This window comes from Grampus griseus (genome assembly GCF_964374135.1).
Source record: "Grampus griseus genome assembly, chromosome: 3".
In the NCBI taxonomy this organism is placed as follows: Eukaryota; Metazoa; Chordata; class Mammalia; order Artiodactyla; family Delphinidae; genus Grampus; species Grampus griseus.
The window spans coordinates 27,515,795-27,531,900 of record NC_139019.1 but is presented as its reverse complement, the minus strand read 5'-3'; the positions used below and the strand labels follow the sequence as shown (position 1 = coordinate 27,531,900).

The window sequence follows — 16,106 nt, the reverse complement described above, 5'->3', positions numbered from 1 at the left end:
ACCACTTACTGAAGAGGCTGTCTTTTCTCCATTGTATATTCTTGCCTCCTTTATCAAAAATAAGGTAAACATATGTGTGTGGGGTTATCTCTGGGCTTTCTATCCTGTTCCATTCATCTATATTTCTGTTTTTGTGCCAGTACCATACTGTCTTTATTACTGTAGCTTTGTAGTATAGTATGAAGTCTGGGAACCTGATTCCTCCAGCTACGTTTTTCTTTCTCAAGATTGCTTTGGCTATTCGGGGTCTTTGTGTTTCCACACAAGTTGTGAAATTTTTTGTTCTAGTTCTGTGAAAAATGCCATTGGTCATATGATAGGGATTGCATTGACTCTGTAGATTGCTTTGGGTAGTATAGACATTTCACAATGTTGATTCTTCCAATCCAAGAACATGGTATATCTCTCCATCTATTTGTATCATCTTTAATTTCTTTCATGAGTGTCTTATAGTTTTCTGCATACAGGTCTTTTGTCTCCTTAGGTAGGTTTTCTCCTAGGTATTTTATTCTTTTTGTTGCAATGGTAAATGAGAGTGTTTCCTTAATTTCTCTTTCAGATTTTTCATCATTAGTGTATAGGAATGCAAGAGGTTTCTGTGCATTAATTTTGTATCCTTCTACTTTACCAAATTCATTGATTAACTCTAGTAGTTTTCTGGTAGCATCTTTAGGATTCTCTATGTATAGTATCATGTCATCTGCAAACAGTGACAGCTTTACTTCTTCTTTTCCGATTTGGATTCCATTTATTTCTTTTTCTTCTCTGATTGCTGTGGCTAAAACTTCCAAAACTATATTGAATAATAATGGTGAGAGTGGACAACCTTGTCTTGTTCCTGATCTTAGTGGAAATGGTTTCCATTTTTCATCATTGAGAGTGATGTTGGCTGTGGTTTTGTCATATATGGCCTTTATTACGTTGAGGTAAGTTCCCTCTATGCCTACTTTCAGGAGGGTTTTTTTTAATCATAAATGGGTGTTGAATTTTGTCAAAAGCTTTTTCTGCATCTATGAGGTGATCATATGGTTTTTCTCCAATTTGTTAATATGGTTTATCACATTGATTGATTTGCGTATATTGAAGAATCCTTGCATTCCTGGAATAAACCCTACTTGATCATGGTGTATGATCCTTTTAATGTGCTGTTGGATTCTGTTTGCTAGTATTTTGTTGAGGATTTTTGCATCTATGTTCATCAGTGATATTGGCCTGTAGTTTTCTTTCTTTGTGACATCTTTGTCCGGTTTTGGTATCAGGGTGATGGTGGCCTCGTAGATTGAGTTTGGAAGTGTTCCTCCCTCTGCCATATTTTGGAAGAGTTTGAGAAGGATAGGTGTTATCTCTTCTCTAAATGTTTGATAGAATTCACCTGGCAAGCCATCTGGTCCTGGGCTTTTGTTTGTTGGAAGACTTTTATTCACATTTTCAATTTCAGTGCTTTTGATTTGTCTGTTTATATTTTCTCTTTCTTCCTGGCTCAGTCTTGGCAGGTTGTGCATTTCTAAGAATTTGTCCATTTCTTCCAGGTTGTCCATTTTATTGGCATATAGTTGCTTGTAGTAATCTCTCATGATCCTTTGTATTTCTGTAGTGTCAGTTGTTACTTCTCCTTTTTCATTTCTAATTCTATTGATTTGAGTCTTCTCCCTCTTTCTCTTGATGAGTCTGGGTAATGGTTTATCAATTTTGTTTATCTTCTCAAAGAACCAGCTTTTAGTTTTGTTGATCTTTGCTATTGTTTCCTTCATTTATTTCTGATCTGATCTTTACGATTTCTTTCCTTTTGCGAACTTTGGGGTTTTTTTTGTTCTTTCTCTAATTGCTCTAGGTGTAAGGTTAGGGTGTTCATTTGAGATGTTTTTTGTACCTTGAGGTAGAATTGTATTGCCATAAACTTCACTCTTAGAACTGCTTTTGCTGCATCCCATAGGTTTTGGGTCATCGTGTTTTCATTGTCATTTGTTTCTAGGTATTTTTTTTGATTTCCTCTTTGGTTTCTTCAGTGATCTCTTGGTTATTAAGTTGTATATTGTTTAGCCTCCATGTGTTTGTATTTTTTACAGGTTGTTTCCTGTAATTGATGTCTAGTCTCCTAGCGTTGTGGTCGGAAAAGATACTTGATATGATTTCAATTTTCTTAAATTTACCAAGGCTTTATTTGTGACCCAAGGTATGATCTATACTGGAGAATGTTCCATGAGCACTTGAGAAGAAGGTGTATTCTGTTGTTTTTGGATGGAATGTCCTATAAATATCAATTAAGTCCATCTTGTTTAATGTATCATTTAAAGCTTGTGTTTCCTTATTTATTTTCATTTTGGATGATCTGTCCATTGGTGAAAGTGGGGTGTTAAAGTCCCCAGTATGATTGTGTTACTGTCGATTTCCTCTTTTATGGCTCTCTTAGAATTTGCGTTATGTATTGAGGTGCTCCTATGTTGGGTGCATAAACATTTACAATTATTATATCTTCTTCTTGGATCGATCCCTTGATCATTATGTCTTTGTCTCTTGTAATAGTCTTTACTTTAAAGTCTATTTTGTCTGATATGACAATTGCTACTCCACCTTTCTTTTGATTTCCATTTGCATGGAATATCTTTTTCCATCCCCTCACTTTCAGTCTGTATGTGTCCCTAGGTCTGAAGTGGGTCTCTTGTAGACAGCATATGTATGTGTCTTGTTTTTGTATCCATTCAGCCAATCCATGTCTTTTGATTGGAGCATTTAATCCATTTACATTTGAGGTAATTTTCGATATGTATGTTCCTATTACCATTTTCTTAATTGTTTTGGGTTTGTTATTGTAGTTCTGTTCCTTCTCTTGTGTTTCCTGCCTAGAGAAGTTCTTTTAGCATTTGTTGTAAAGCTCGTTTGGTGGTGCTGAATTCTCTTAACTTTTGCTTGTCTGTAAAGGTTTTAATTTCTCCATCGAATCTGAATGAGATCCTTGCTGGGTAGAGTAATCTTGGTTGTAGGTTTTTCCCTTCCATCACTTTCAGTATGTCCTGCCACTCTCTTCTTGCTTGCAGAGTTTCTGCTGAAAGATCAGTTGTTAGCTTATAGGAATTCCCTTGTATGTTGTTTGTTGTTTTTCCCTTACTGCTTTAAATATTTTTTCTTTGTATTTAATTTTTGATAGTTTGATTAATATGTGAATTGGCGTGTTTCTCCTTGGATTTATCCTGTATGGGACTCTCTGCGCTTGATTGACTATTTCCTTTCCCATATTAGGGAAGTTTTCAACCATAATCGCTTCAGATATTTTCTCAGTCCCTTTCTTTTTCTCTTCGTCTTCTGGGACCCCTATAATTCGAATGTTGGTGCATTTAATGCTGTCCCAGATGTCTCTGAGATTGTCCTCAATTCTTTTCATTCTTTTTTTCTTTATTCTGCTCTGCAGTAGTTATTTCCACTATTTTATCTTCTAAGTCACTTATCTGTTCTTCTGCCTCAGTTATTCTGCTATTGATCCCTTCTAGAGAATTTTTAATTTCATTTATTGTGTTGTTCATCATTGTTTGTTTGCTCTTTAGTTCTTTTAGGTCCTTGTTAAACGTTTCTTATATTTTCTCCATTCTATTTCCAATTTTAGCATCATCTTTACTCTCCCTATTCTGAATTCTTTTTCAGGTATACTGCCTCTTTCCTCTTCATTTGTTTGGTCTGGTGAGTTTTTACGTTGCTGCTTTATCTGCTGTGTGTTTCTCTGTTTTGTCATTTTGCTTAACTTACTGTGTTTGGGGTCTCCTTTTCACATTCTGCAGGTTCGTACTTCCCATTGTTTTTGGTGTCTTACCCCAGTGGTTAAGGTTGGTTCAGTGGGTTGTGTAGGCTTCCTGGTGGAGGGGACTAGTGCCTGTGTTCTGGTGGATGAGTCTGATCTTGTCTTTCTGTTGGGCAGCACCGCATCTTGTGGTGTGTTTTGGGGTGTCTGTGAACTGAGTATGATTTTAGGCAGCCTCTCTGCTAATAGGTGGGGTTTAGTTCCTTTCTTGCTGGTTGTTTGGCATAGGGTGTCCAGCACTGTAGTTTGCTTGTTGTTGAGTAGAGCTGGGTCTTAGCGTTGAGGTGGAGATCTTTGGGAGAGCTTTCGCCATTTGATATTACGTGGAGCTGAGAGCTCTGGTGGACCAATGTCCTGAACTCGGCTCTCCCACTTCAGAGGCACAGGCCTGACCCCCAGTCGGAGCACCAAGACCCTGTCATCCACACGGTAGATCCGCAGTTGATCATAAAATGATATAACTCAGGAACAGCCAGATGAAAGGGATGCATAGGGCAAGGCACGGGGAATGGGAGCAGAGTTCCCATGCCCTCTTCAGGCACACCACTCTCCCAGCACCTTCATGTGTTCACCAACTCAGAAGCTCCTGTTCTGTGACTGATTTTAAATTGGCAGTTACTTTTTTCTCTGTGTACTTACAGCATGGCAGGCAAATGAAGTTTTGAATTTGCTTTTGCGGGGGCTGTCTGGCAAGTGTTGCTTATTTCTGAGAAGCTAAACACACTTGATTTATGGTAGCATTAGAGCATCAATCTGCCCCCTTGTCATATGGGCCCACATCTTCTATGTTACAGCCCAAGGTTTGATGTCAGGTGACTTGTGCAATCTGCCTGGTGGCAGAAGGATGGGGATCAGTATTTTGGGATATACCTCTACTGAAAGATTTTGAGGAATTTTCTTTCACCATCCACAACCCTACATGATTATGCCACCATAACCAGAAAGCATGATATTTTACCATGTAGAGAGAGGGCCAGATGAAAATATACCTTACAGCAATGCGCACACCTTGGTGGTGGTGCATTTTCTCAGCCAAGACTGTAATGAGATCATCAGTGGAAGGATTGAGAGGGTGAAGAAGGATGCTCTTTATAGCGACCACAGATCTCTTTAGTCCACTGGGAGCCGCCAGTTGCTCTTTTCTCAGAATTCATATATTCATTCAGCAAGCTGTGGGGAACATCTATGCTGCACCTGGCCCCATGCTAGATGCTCAAGACACAATGGTGACCAGGGCAGACAGGCCTCCAACTTCAGGGCAGTGATAGTTTAATAGAAAGGATGGACAGAATAAATAAAAGTTGTTTCACATTTCAAGTTCTTTTGATGGAAACAAGGAAGGACCTGAGATAAATAACAAGAGGGATAGGTATCCTTTGGAGAAGGTATTCAAGGAAGGCCTTGCAGAGAAGGTAACATTTATGCTAAGTTAAAGGAGGGGCAGTAGCAAGTAATGCGAAGGGTGGAAGAAGGAATATTTGGGACACAAGGACCACAGGACATATTGTTAATCCACGGAGAATCTGGGGGAGAGGGGCTGAGGAGCACAGAGATCAGGCTCCATGCCACCTACTTCGGGTCCCCACCTGAGTGTGGGCAGTGACAAGACAGGCCAGGACTGTCCTTGAGAGACTAGGATGCACAGGCAAGACGAGCTGAAGGGAAACTGATGGCACTAGCATTCTACACAGACTGTAGACAGACCAAGTCTTGGAAGCTCAAGTTACGATTAAGTAAAATCTAACTAGGTGGGGGATGGAGAAGCTTCCAGAATCCAAGAGGTCAGAGAGTGAACCAAAGAAGTCCTCCAGAATAGGCCACATAAACTCTGGTTTTAGGTGACCCAGGCTCAGCCGTGTTTATCATGATCTTAAGGAAATCAGCAGCCTGCGAGTGAACAGTGCCCTTTACTGAGAGCAGGGTGCAGGGGCCGCTGCGCAAGGTACGGGCACAGGGCAGGGGGCGTGAGGGCGGCCTCTGTAAGGGCTTGCTGCAGGCACGCACTGAGAAAACCCTCGGTGATGGAGGCTATAGAAGGAAGGATGGTGGGCGATGGTGCTGTAGGGGGAAACCTGGCAGTAGGGGCAAGGACAGGGTTGGCCCACTCCCTGAATCAAACCACTGAGCAGTTATTCAGTTTATTTTCCTTATAGAGGCCCTTCCCTTGAAACAAGGTAACCCAACCTGCATTCACACTCAGGGAGAAAATGGGTTTTCGGTAGGATTTTGAGGGACAGTTGGCTGTGGCTTTGCAGAGGGCTCCCCCAACAGCGGTTCCATTTGCCTCAAATGAACACAGGCATCTTAGGGAACATCCACCCACTGAGTGGATGCTGTGCCAGCCTCACCCCAAGCCCACCCCTGCGGCTGTAATCTTCACAACAGCCCCATAGGTAACGGTTACTATCCCAGTTTACAGATATGACAGCTGAGGCTCAGAATGTTTCTGCAGCTCGCCCAAGGGCTCACTATGAGTGAGTGACAGAACTGGACTTTTCACCCGGTTTTCACCCTTCCACACCTGCATTTTCTGACATTGGGAGGCCCCTCTTGGGGAGCTGCTCAAGTGACTCCCTTTCTGAGGGAAGACAGTTTACTAACCCCTCTTCGTGACTGGAAGCCTGGAACTTCGTGATGCTTTGTGAAACCCCTGGGAATCCGGGCGTGGATGGTCTGATGCCAAGGACTCAGGTGTCCCCTTTTCTCTCGCTCTCTATACAGTGCTCCAGAAACTGCAGCGGGGGCTTCCAGATCCGGGAGATTCAGTGTGTGGACCGGGACCACCGCAGCCTGAGACCATTTCACTGCCAGTTCCTGGCTGGCCCTCCTCCTCCACTGAGCATGAGCTGTAACCTGGAGCCCTGCGAGGAGTGGCAGGTGGAGCCTTGGAGCCAGGTACGGTGCCTAGTACACTATCCGGACAACCTGGCAACCATGAATCTCTGTGTTACTTTGTGAGTCTAGATGTCGGGGAAGACCACACGTGTATCAATCCAGCGCCAGGCCTCCACTCAGCCACCTTCCACTGGGTGTGTTACTGAACCAAACTTGGGTCACTTGTCCATACACAGTAAAGCCGATCTACTGACACCAGGTGGTGGTGAAGGAAAGTGCAGCGTTTATTGCAGGCGCCAAGCAAGGAGTCCAGGTAGCTAGTGCTCAAAAGGCCTGAACTCCTCGAAGGCTTTCAGGGAAACGTTTTTAAAGACAGGGTGAGGGAGGGGGGTTGTGATCAGCTTGTGGGCATTCTTATGATTGGTTGGTGGTGCGGTAATGGGGAGTCAACAACATCAGCATCACAAACCTTCTGGTTCCAACCCGTCTGAGGTCTACATGCTTGTGGGCACCATACAGTTAACTTCTTCCACCTGGTGGGTGTTTCAGTCTCTGCAAAACAGCTCAAAAGATGTGGCTCAGAATATTATCTATAGTCCTTGAGGAGGAACTAAAGGTCCTTGGCTTTGTTTAATAGCTAAACTATTATTATTTTGTTTTCCTTTCTGAGTTTTCTCACCTCGCTGATTAAATTTACTCTTTGGAGATCGAGGAAGGCCTAGGAGGCTAAAGTGTTTCTATAGACAAGAGGCAGGTGGAGAACATGATGGGGTGAGAGGGCGAGGCTGTTCTGGGAAAGCCCCATAGGGTCCTGCTCGGTGACAGGTGGGAAGGCTGGGCAGGTCCAGCAACTTGAAGGCTATGTTGTGTGCTTTAAACTGTGACTGCTCAATGGTTTATTACAACCTAGTCTCAATGGATATACTGGGGAATCGGGGTCCCTCTGGGGAGATGTACATGTACCACTGTGGTCAGAGGCATTTAGGACAGAGCATCACCACATGCCCCTCTTAGGCTTCTGCAGTGGGGCTGGGGGCAATGGTCAGATCCTTTCCACACACAGTATTTAATTTCAGAGTTCCACCTCTCAGTTAAATGCCCAGATCCTCATTTACACAAATAAGAAGAGGTGTGTGTGTGTGTGTGTGTGTGTGTGTGTGTGTGTGTGTGTCCATCCTGTTTTGTGAGGGCTGAGGCTCTGCTGCGTCTTTGTCCTACTTCAGTACATGGAAACAAATTACTCTTCCTTGGTGAGGTATAATGATTTCATTTGCCCATTGGCCTCAGTAGCTTAAAAAAAAAAAGAATACTCCCAGCTGTACCCATGTATGGTGGAAAGAAGAGGGAAAGAAAGAATGCAGCACGTTTTGAGTGTGTCCATACACTGGACACTTTACCTACAATACTTGTTTTAATTATCACAACAACCTGGATGTTAGGCCTTATTAATTCCACTTTATAGGTGAAGAAATTGAGACTCAGAGGTTAAGAAGTGTACATGAGGTCATACAACTAGAAAATAAATGGTGGAGTATTAAGTTCAAGCTTAAGGCTGACTCTGATGCCTGTACTCTTTCTACTGTAGAATTTAGTCCAGTGGACATGGAGCAAAGAGCGAACTGAGGAGAAAGAGTGAGTCGATAAGTATTTGGGGGGAAACTTACCACATGCCAAGGAAGGGAAGATAAAGAACCACAAGTGTAGGATACAGAATTAGTGTTCAACCCTGGAAGACTGAGCCCCCTCAAGCTTCTTACTGTCTGCTGGGTCAAGCAGCCATGTTGATTCCTGAGGCCCTGGTTCAATACCTGGTGTTTTCTGGGGCAAAAACCACCACTGTCCCCTCTTCTGCTTCCTTCCCTGTCCAGCTCTGGAGGACATAAAGTACCTGCTACTCCCATGCTTTGAACTTAGGCCTCCATGTCTGCTGGGCCTGGTGACAGCTTCCAGAATCCTGGCATTTGCAGAGGCGCTTAGATTGCCTTATCAGAGAAATTGCATTTGCAAGTTATCCAAGATGAGCAATCATATATGCTCTCTGGTTGTGAAAAAGATGTATTCTATATGCTTCCTCAGTAGCTTCTGGGAGCCCAATCATGAGCCTGTTTCCTGAAGGCCTCCCAATGTCCTCCTTTCTAAATTGCTCTGTTCTGAGCAAACCACAAAGTTGGAAGACTTCCCTCTGAAGGAGCAGTAAAGACAGAAAATGCTGAAGTTGGTTGAACATTTCCCTGGGAATGTTGAGGGACTATTAGGGACTGGGCACCTTTAGGTGCTTTCCCTGAGCCATCATGATGATGCTCTGTCTGTACATACTATCTAACAGATGGCTTCGTGGGAATGTTCTGGGGCCTTGCGGTGAATGTCAGCCAGCCCAGACTACTTGCAATGGAAGATGCATTTCAACTGTAGAGATGTCTCCACTGGTTCTCAAACTTTAGAAAACTTTAGCATGTTTCAGCATCACCTGGAGGGTTTGTCAGCACACAGATGTCTGGACCTCACGCCCACAGTGTCCAGTTCAGAGGTCTGGGGTAGGGCCTGAAGTTTTGCATTTCTAACAAGTACCCAGAGATGCTGAAGTTGCTGCTTTGGGGACCACACTTTAAGAACCACTAGTTTATACCTTCTTTATCCACCCTTTCCTGGAGGTTACTTGGCCAGGTGGCCCTGGATCTATATGCACAAATGTAGGTATGCAACAGGATCCCAAGTGTGGAATTTCTCTCCTTCCCTCCTCATATAGGGTTAAAAACAGTGAATAAGTGGGAAAAGATCCATGTTGGAATACTGTGAAAGCAATAGATTAGTTCTTTTATTGAGCAGAAAATGTTAATTGTATATAATTTCCCTCTTTTCTATGGTTACCATCACACATACAGTGCCTGTAGTGATAGGCATGATATTGGCAATCATAATTGTTTTGTTGTTGTTACCATGTCATAATTAAGATTTTTCAAAGTACTAAGATCTTTCAAAGTACTTTTCAAGTACTCAAAAGCATTCTTCAAAGATTCTTGGTGAATTATTTACCTTCCTCTTAGAAACCTCAGGAAAATGAGACAATACAACTTAGAAAATTATTCTGGTGAGCAAAAACTTGACATGTTTTAGAATTATATCCCTTCAGGAATCCAACTTGTCATCTCGAACTTATTTTGTAAGCATTACAGCCAGTTCATCAGACCCTTAGAAAACATATAACATCACTATTCCAAAGATGGACAAATTTAATTCTAAAGCTTTATATAGTGGGGAAAGAAGGCTGAATCCTGTTTTAATAGATGAACAAAATTGCATTGTAGAAGTATGCGCTCCATTAGGGCTGTCACAACTAATCAGAATAAAAACATCTACATTTTACATTTTGGTTTCTAGACTAGAATTCCTTCCATTTGACATACTGAACTATTTAGCATCTTCTGATTTTTTTCCCCTCCTCTTATCCCCAGAATTTCCTTTATCAGTCTCCTTTCTTTAAGTCTTGTTTCACCGCTGTTTTTGTTTCTGGTATTGCTTTTTGGCTTCAACAACAAAAATATTTCTTTCTCACAGTTCTAGAGGCTAAAAGTCTGAGATCAAGGTGTTGGCAGGATTGGTTTCTTCAGAGGCCTGACTCCTTGGTTTGTAGATGGCTGTCTTCTCCTTTGTCTTCTGTCGTTTTCCCTCCATGTGTGTCTGTGTCCTAATCTCCTCTTCCTATAAGTACACCAGTCATAATGGATTAGGGCCATTATGAAAAGTACACAAGTAAAATGACATCATTTTACTTTCATTACCTGTTTAAAGACTCTTCCTCCAAATACATCACATTTTGAGGTACTGGGGGGTTAGGACTTCAAAATACAAATTTTGGGGGAACACAATTTAGCCCATGACAAGCATAGCAAAGATACTAGCAGGGTATGTATCTTGGCAGTGTGAAAGGTTGAATTTTGTTGTTGTTGTAGTGGCGGTTGTTTATTTAATGTGTTCTTAATAATCCACCCTAAATTCAGGTCTTGATGACTCTTTTTTTAACTTAAATTTAGTTGACATACAATAATACGTAAATTTCAAGTGTACTATATGATGCTTTGACATTTGCATACATTATGAAATGATCATCACACTCTAGTAACCATCTGTCCCCATAATAAGTTATTTCAATATTATTGATTATATTCCTTATGTTGTATATTACATCCCTATAACGTATTTATTATACATCAGGAGGTTTGTACCTCTTAATCCCCTTCACCTATTTCCCCCCTACCCCACACCTCTACCTTCTGTCAAACACCAGAATTTGTTCTCTGTATCTATGTGTCTCTTTTCATTTTGTTTTGTCTGTTTGTTTTGTTTTTACATTCCACATGTAAGTGAGATCATGCGGTATTTGTCTTTCTTTGTCTGACTTATTTCACTTCTAGATCCATCCATGTTGTCCTAGGTGGCAAGATTTTATTTTTTATGGCTGAGTAGTATTCCATTTTGTGTGTGTGTGTACACGTACACACCACGTCTTCTTTATCCATTCATCAATGGACACTTACATTGCTTCCATACCTTCTGTTATAAATAATGTTGCAGTGAACATTGAGGTGCATATATCTCTTTGAATTGGTGTTTGTTTTCTTCAGGAAATACCCAAGCGTGAAATTGCTGGATCATATGGCAGTTCTATTTTTAATTCTTGGAGGAACCTCCATACAGTTTTCCATAATGACTACCCCAATTTAAATTCCCACCAACAAGGCACAGGGGTTCCCTTTTCTCCACATCCTGGTCAAGATTTGTTATTTGTTGTTTTTTTTTGATGCTAGCCATTCTGCCAGCTGTGAGGTGATAACTCATTGTGGTTTTGATTTGTATTTCCCTGATGATTATTGATGCTGAGCATCTTTTCACATTGCTGTTTGCCATCTGTCTGTCTTCTTTGGAAAAATTTCTATTTGGGTCCTCTGCCCATTTTTTAATCAGGCTGTATGTTTTTTGATGTTGACTTGTATGAGTTCTTTGTATATTTTTTATATTAGCCCCTTATCAAATATATTGTTTGCAAATAGCTTCTCCCATTCAGTAGGCAGCCTTTTCATTTTGTTGATATTTTACTTCACTGTGCAAAAGCTTTTTAGTTTGATGTAGTCTCATTTGTTTATTTTTGCTTTTCTTTCTGTTGCCTGAAGAGACAGATAAATATATATATATATATATATATATAACTAAAACCAATGTCAAAGAATGTATCTACAGCCTATGTTTTCTTCAAGAAGTTTTATAGTTTCAGGTCTTACATTTAAATTTTAAATCCATTTTGAGTTTATTTTTGTATATGGTGTGAAAAAGTAGTCCAGTTTTTCCAACACCTTTTATTGAAGAGGCTGTCTAGTCCCCATTGTATATTCTTGCCACCTTTGTCATAGATTAGTTGACCATATAAGTATGGGTTTATTTCTGGACTCTCTATCCTTTTACATAGAACTATGTGTCTGTTTTTGTGCCAGTACCATACTGTTTTGATTACCATAGCCTTGTAGTATAGTTGGAAATCAGGGCATGTGACACCTCCACCTTTCTTCTTTCTCAGGATTGTTTTGCCTATTCGAGGTCTTTTGTGTTTCCATACAAATTTAAGAATTATTTGTTCTAGTTCTGTGAAAAACGTCATTGGTATTTTGATAGGGATTGCACTGAATCTGTAGATTTCCTTGGATAGTATAGTCATTTTAACTATATTAATTCTTCCAACCCATGAGCACGGTGTATCTTTCCAGTTGTTTGTGTCATCTTCAGTTGCTTTCATCAGTGTCTTATAGTTTTCCAAGTACAAGTCTTTTACTTCCTTGGTTAGATTTATTCCTTGGTATTTTATTCTTTTTGATATAGTTGTAAATTGGATTGTTCCTTAATTTCTTTTCCTGCTAGTTCATTTTTAGTTACAGAAATGCAACAGATTTATGTATATTTATTTTATATCCTGCAACTTTATCAAATTCATTGATGAGCTTTAGTAGTTTTTTGGTGGCATCTTTAGGATTTTCTATGTATAGTATCATGTCATCTGCAAACAGTGACAGTTTTACTTCTTCCTTTCCAATATGGATTCCTCTTATTTTCTTGTCTGATTGTTGTGGCTAGGACTTCCAATACTATGTTGAATAAAAGTGACAAGAGTGGGCATCCTTGTCTTATACCTGATCTTAGGGGAAACGGTTACAGCTTTTTACCGTTGAGTATGATGTTCGCTATAGGTTTGTCATGTACAGCCTTTATTATGTTGAGGTATGTTCCCTGTACCCACTTTGTTGACAGTTTTTATTATAAATGGATGTTGAATTTTGTGAAAAGCCTTTTCTGCATCTATTGATGTGATCATGATTATTTTTATTCAGTTTGTTAATGTGGTGTATCACATTGATTTTGAATCAAAAACAATCCTTTTATCCCTGGGATAAATCCCACTTGATCATGGTGTATGATCCTTTTAATGTATCATTAGATATTTTTTTCTAATATTTTGGGGGGAATTTTTGCATCTATGTTGATCAGTGATATTGGTTTGTAATTTTCTTTTTTTATTTAACTTCTTTATTGGAGTATAATTGCTTTACAATGGTGTGTTAGTTTCTGCTGTATAACAAAGTGAATCAACTATACATATACATATATCCCCATATCTCCTCCCTCTTGCGTCTCCCTCCCACCCTCCCTATCCCACCCCCCTTGGTGGTCACAAAGCACCGAGCTGATCTCCCTGTGCTATGCAGCTGCTTCCTACTAGCTATCTATTTTACATTTGGTAGTATTTATAAGTCCATGCCACTCTCTCACATCATCCCAGCTTACCCTTCTTCCTCCACGTGTCCTCAAGTCCATTCTCTATGTCTGCATCTTTATTCCTGTCCTGACCCTAGGTTCTTTAGAACCTTTTTTTTAAATTTAGATTCCATATATATATGTTAGCATATGGTATTTGTTTTTCTCTTTCTGACTTACTTCACTCTGTATGACAGACTCTAGGTCCATCCACCTCACTACAAATAACTCAATTTTGTTTCTTTTTATGGCTGAGTAATATTCCATTGTGTATATGTGCCACATCTTCTTTATCCATTCATCTGTCGATGGACACTTAGGTTGCTTCCATATCTTGGCTATTGTAAAGAGAGCTGCAAGGAACATTGTGGTACATGACTCTTTTTGAATTATGGTTTTCTCAGGGTATATACCCAGTAGTGGGATTGCTGGGTCATATGATAGTTCGATTTTTAGTTTTTTAAAGAACCTCCATACTGTTCTCCATAGTGCTGTATCAATTTACATTCCCACCAACAGTGCAAGAGGGTTCCCTTTTCTCCACATCCTCTCAAGCATTTACTGTTTGTAGATTTTTTGATGATGGCCATTCTGACTAGTGTGAGGTGATACCTCATTGTAGTTTTGATTTGCATTTCTCAGAGGTCTCTTAAACTATCCTCATATTTAAAAATTCTTTCCTTTTTCTGTTCAGCTTGGGTGATTTCCACTCCTCTTTCAGTTTGCTGCTATGTTCCTCTGTATCATCTAATCTACTGTTGATTCTTTCTAATGTACTTCATATCTCAGTTATTGTATTCTTTACCTCTGTCTTGTCCTTCTTTATATTTTCTAACTCTTTGTTGAAATTCTCACCTTATTCATTAATTCTTCTTCTGAGTTTGTTGAGCATTTTTATGATCTTTACCCTTGAACTCTTTATGAGGTAGATTTGCTTACCTCCACTTCATTTAGTTCTTTTTCTGAGATTTTGTTTTGTTCCTTAATTTGGAACATATTCCTCTGACTCCTCATTTTGCCTAATTCTCTGTGTTTATTTCTATGTATTAGGTAGGTTGGTTACATTTCCCAATCTTACAGAAGTGGCCTTATGTACGATATGTCCAGTGGGGCAACAGCACACTCACCTCTGGTCACTAGAGCTGTGTGCCCTATGTGGGCTGCATGGGCCCTTCTATTGTGGTGGGACCAACTACTGTAGGAGCTCTGGTAGGTGGGCTTTTTCCTGATCTGGTTGATTCCTAGGCCCTGCCTCATCTGGTGGCTGCTGGCATGCTGATGGGAAGGGCCAGCTCATAACATGGCTAGCTGCATGGCCTGGTGATCTTGGAGCTACTGTTGGCCCACTGGTGGGTGGGGCAAGGTTCCAGTGCAGGTGGCAGTGGGCCCTGTGGGGTCCGTGTCTGGAGCTTACCTGCTGGTGGAAGGGCTGAGTCCTGGGGCTTGTTTCACCTTTGTCATTTGAAATGACAGAGTGGTCATTGTAAGGAACCTGGCACAAATGTTCCAGATTCCAATAGAGATACTCATATTCTTAATAACATTGTACACAGCAAAAATAATAGTAAAAGCATTTAAAGAAAATATAATTCTATTGAGTTTTTCTGTCTTTTCTTGAGTTCTTTATTTAAAAATTAATAATAGCTGTTTTGGAAATGTAAATTCTTTATTCTAGCATACTTTGATGAAAAACATCTAAATACACATGATTGTGAATTCAGACAGACACTAGGAACATGTTTTGGTGATTAGACGAAGCTACCTAGATTTGGAGTTAATATAGCTGGGCCTAACTGTTGCTACCAACTTTGTGATGTACTGCAATAAGCTAGGCCTTATCTCAAGTAATGCTGAACCAGTGATTACCAAACTGAGTTTTTAATCCCCACTTGAAATATTCAGTAATCATGAATATTTGTTCAGTAATCATGGGAATTTCTGCTCTAAAGATAGGTTATATTTTATACTATATACATGTATATCTTTGTAACTTAATAATATGTCATAGAAAAAAAATGCTTGTTCCAGACTTACCTGGAAACATTCATTTTTTAATTTCCAAACTGAAAAAGGAAAAATGAACCTTCTTACTAAATAATTAGTGGGGAATGGGTTGACATATAAGGTGTGGAACTAGAGATGAACTGTCAAGTATTTTTTCTAAATAAAGTAAACATTTATTCAGCATCTACTGAATATTCACATCTGCCAGGTGCAGTGTCAGGCACTGAAGATACAGTGAAAAAAGGCACGTCCCTACCCTTTATCTCTGAAAATGACACCATGTGATTTTTACCTGACTTTGTCCCTGTTGTGGACCAGTGTTCCAGGTCATGTGGAGGCGGAATTCAGAAGAGAGGAGTGACTTGTCCAGGAGGGCTGTGTGACTGGACGAAAAGGCCCACATCCATTGCACCCTGCAATGGGCACCCTTGCTGTCACTGGGCCACTGGGAACTGGGACCTGGTAAGAGTCAGTTATAATCTCTTTCATTTATTTTTTTAAAATAGCATTTGTTTCCTTTTGATTTTAAAAGTCATATATAATCCCTGTAAATGTTCAATGTATACATTGATTTAAAGTGTGTTTCTATATATTTCAGTTCTGTATTTTACTTTTCTGCTCTCTAATACGTCTAAGTCTGCTAAAACTTGACCCATGGCTGACATGGTGGTCAGTGTTA

General features: G+C 40.2%; 1 protein-coding gene across 3 annotated transcripts in view; it reads left to right on the top strand.

Moving 5' to 3' along the window:
* Positions 1–16,106, top strand: part of ADAMTS12 (ADAM metallopeptidase with thrombospondin type 1 motif 12) — a 382,005-nt gene that overhangs the window by 332,971 nt on the left and 32,928 nt on the right. For all 3 annotated transcript variants that reach the window (XM_082652277.1, XM_082652278.1, XM_082652276.1), the window contains 2 exons: positions 6,512–6,685; positions 15,746–15,889. In XM_082652277.1, coding sequence (XP_082508403.1) covers positions 6,512–6,685; positions 15,746–15,889 — 318 coding nt within the window. The remainder of the gene's footprint in view (positions 1–6,511; positions 6,686–15,745; positions 15,890–16,106) is intronic.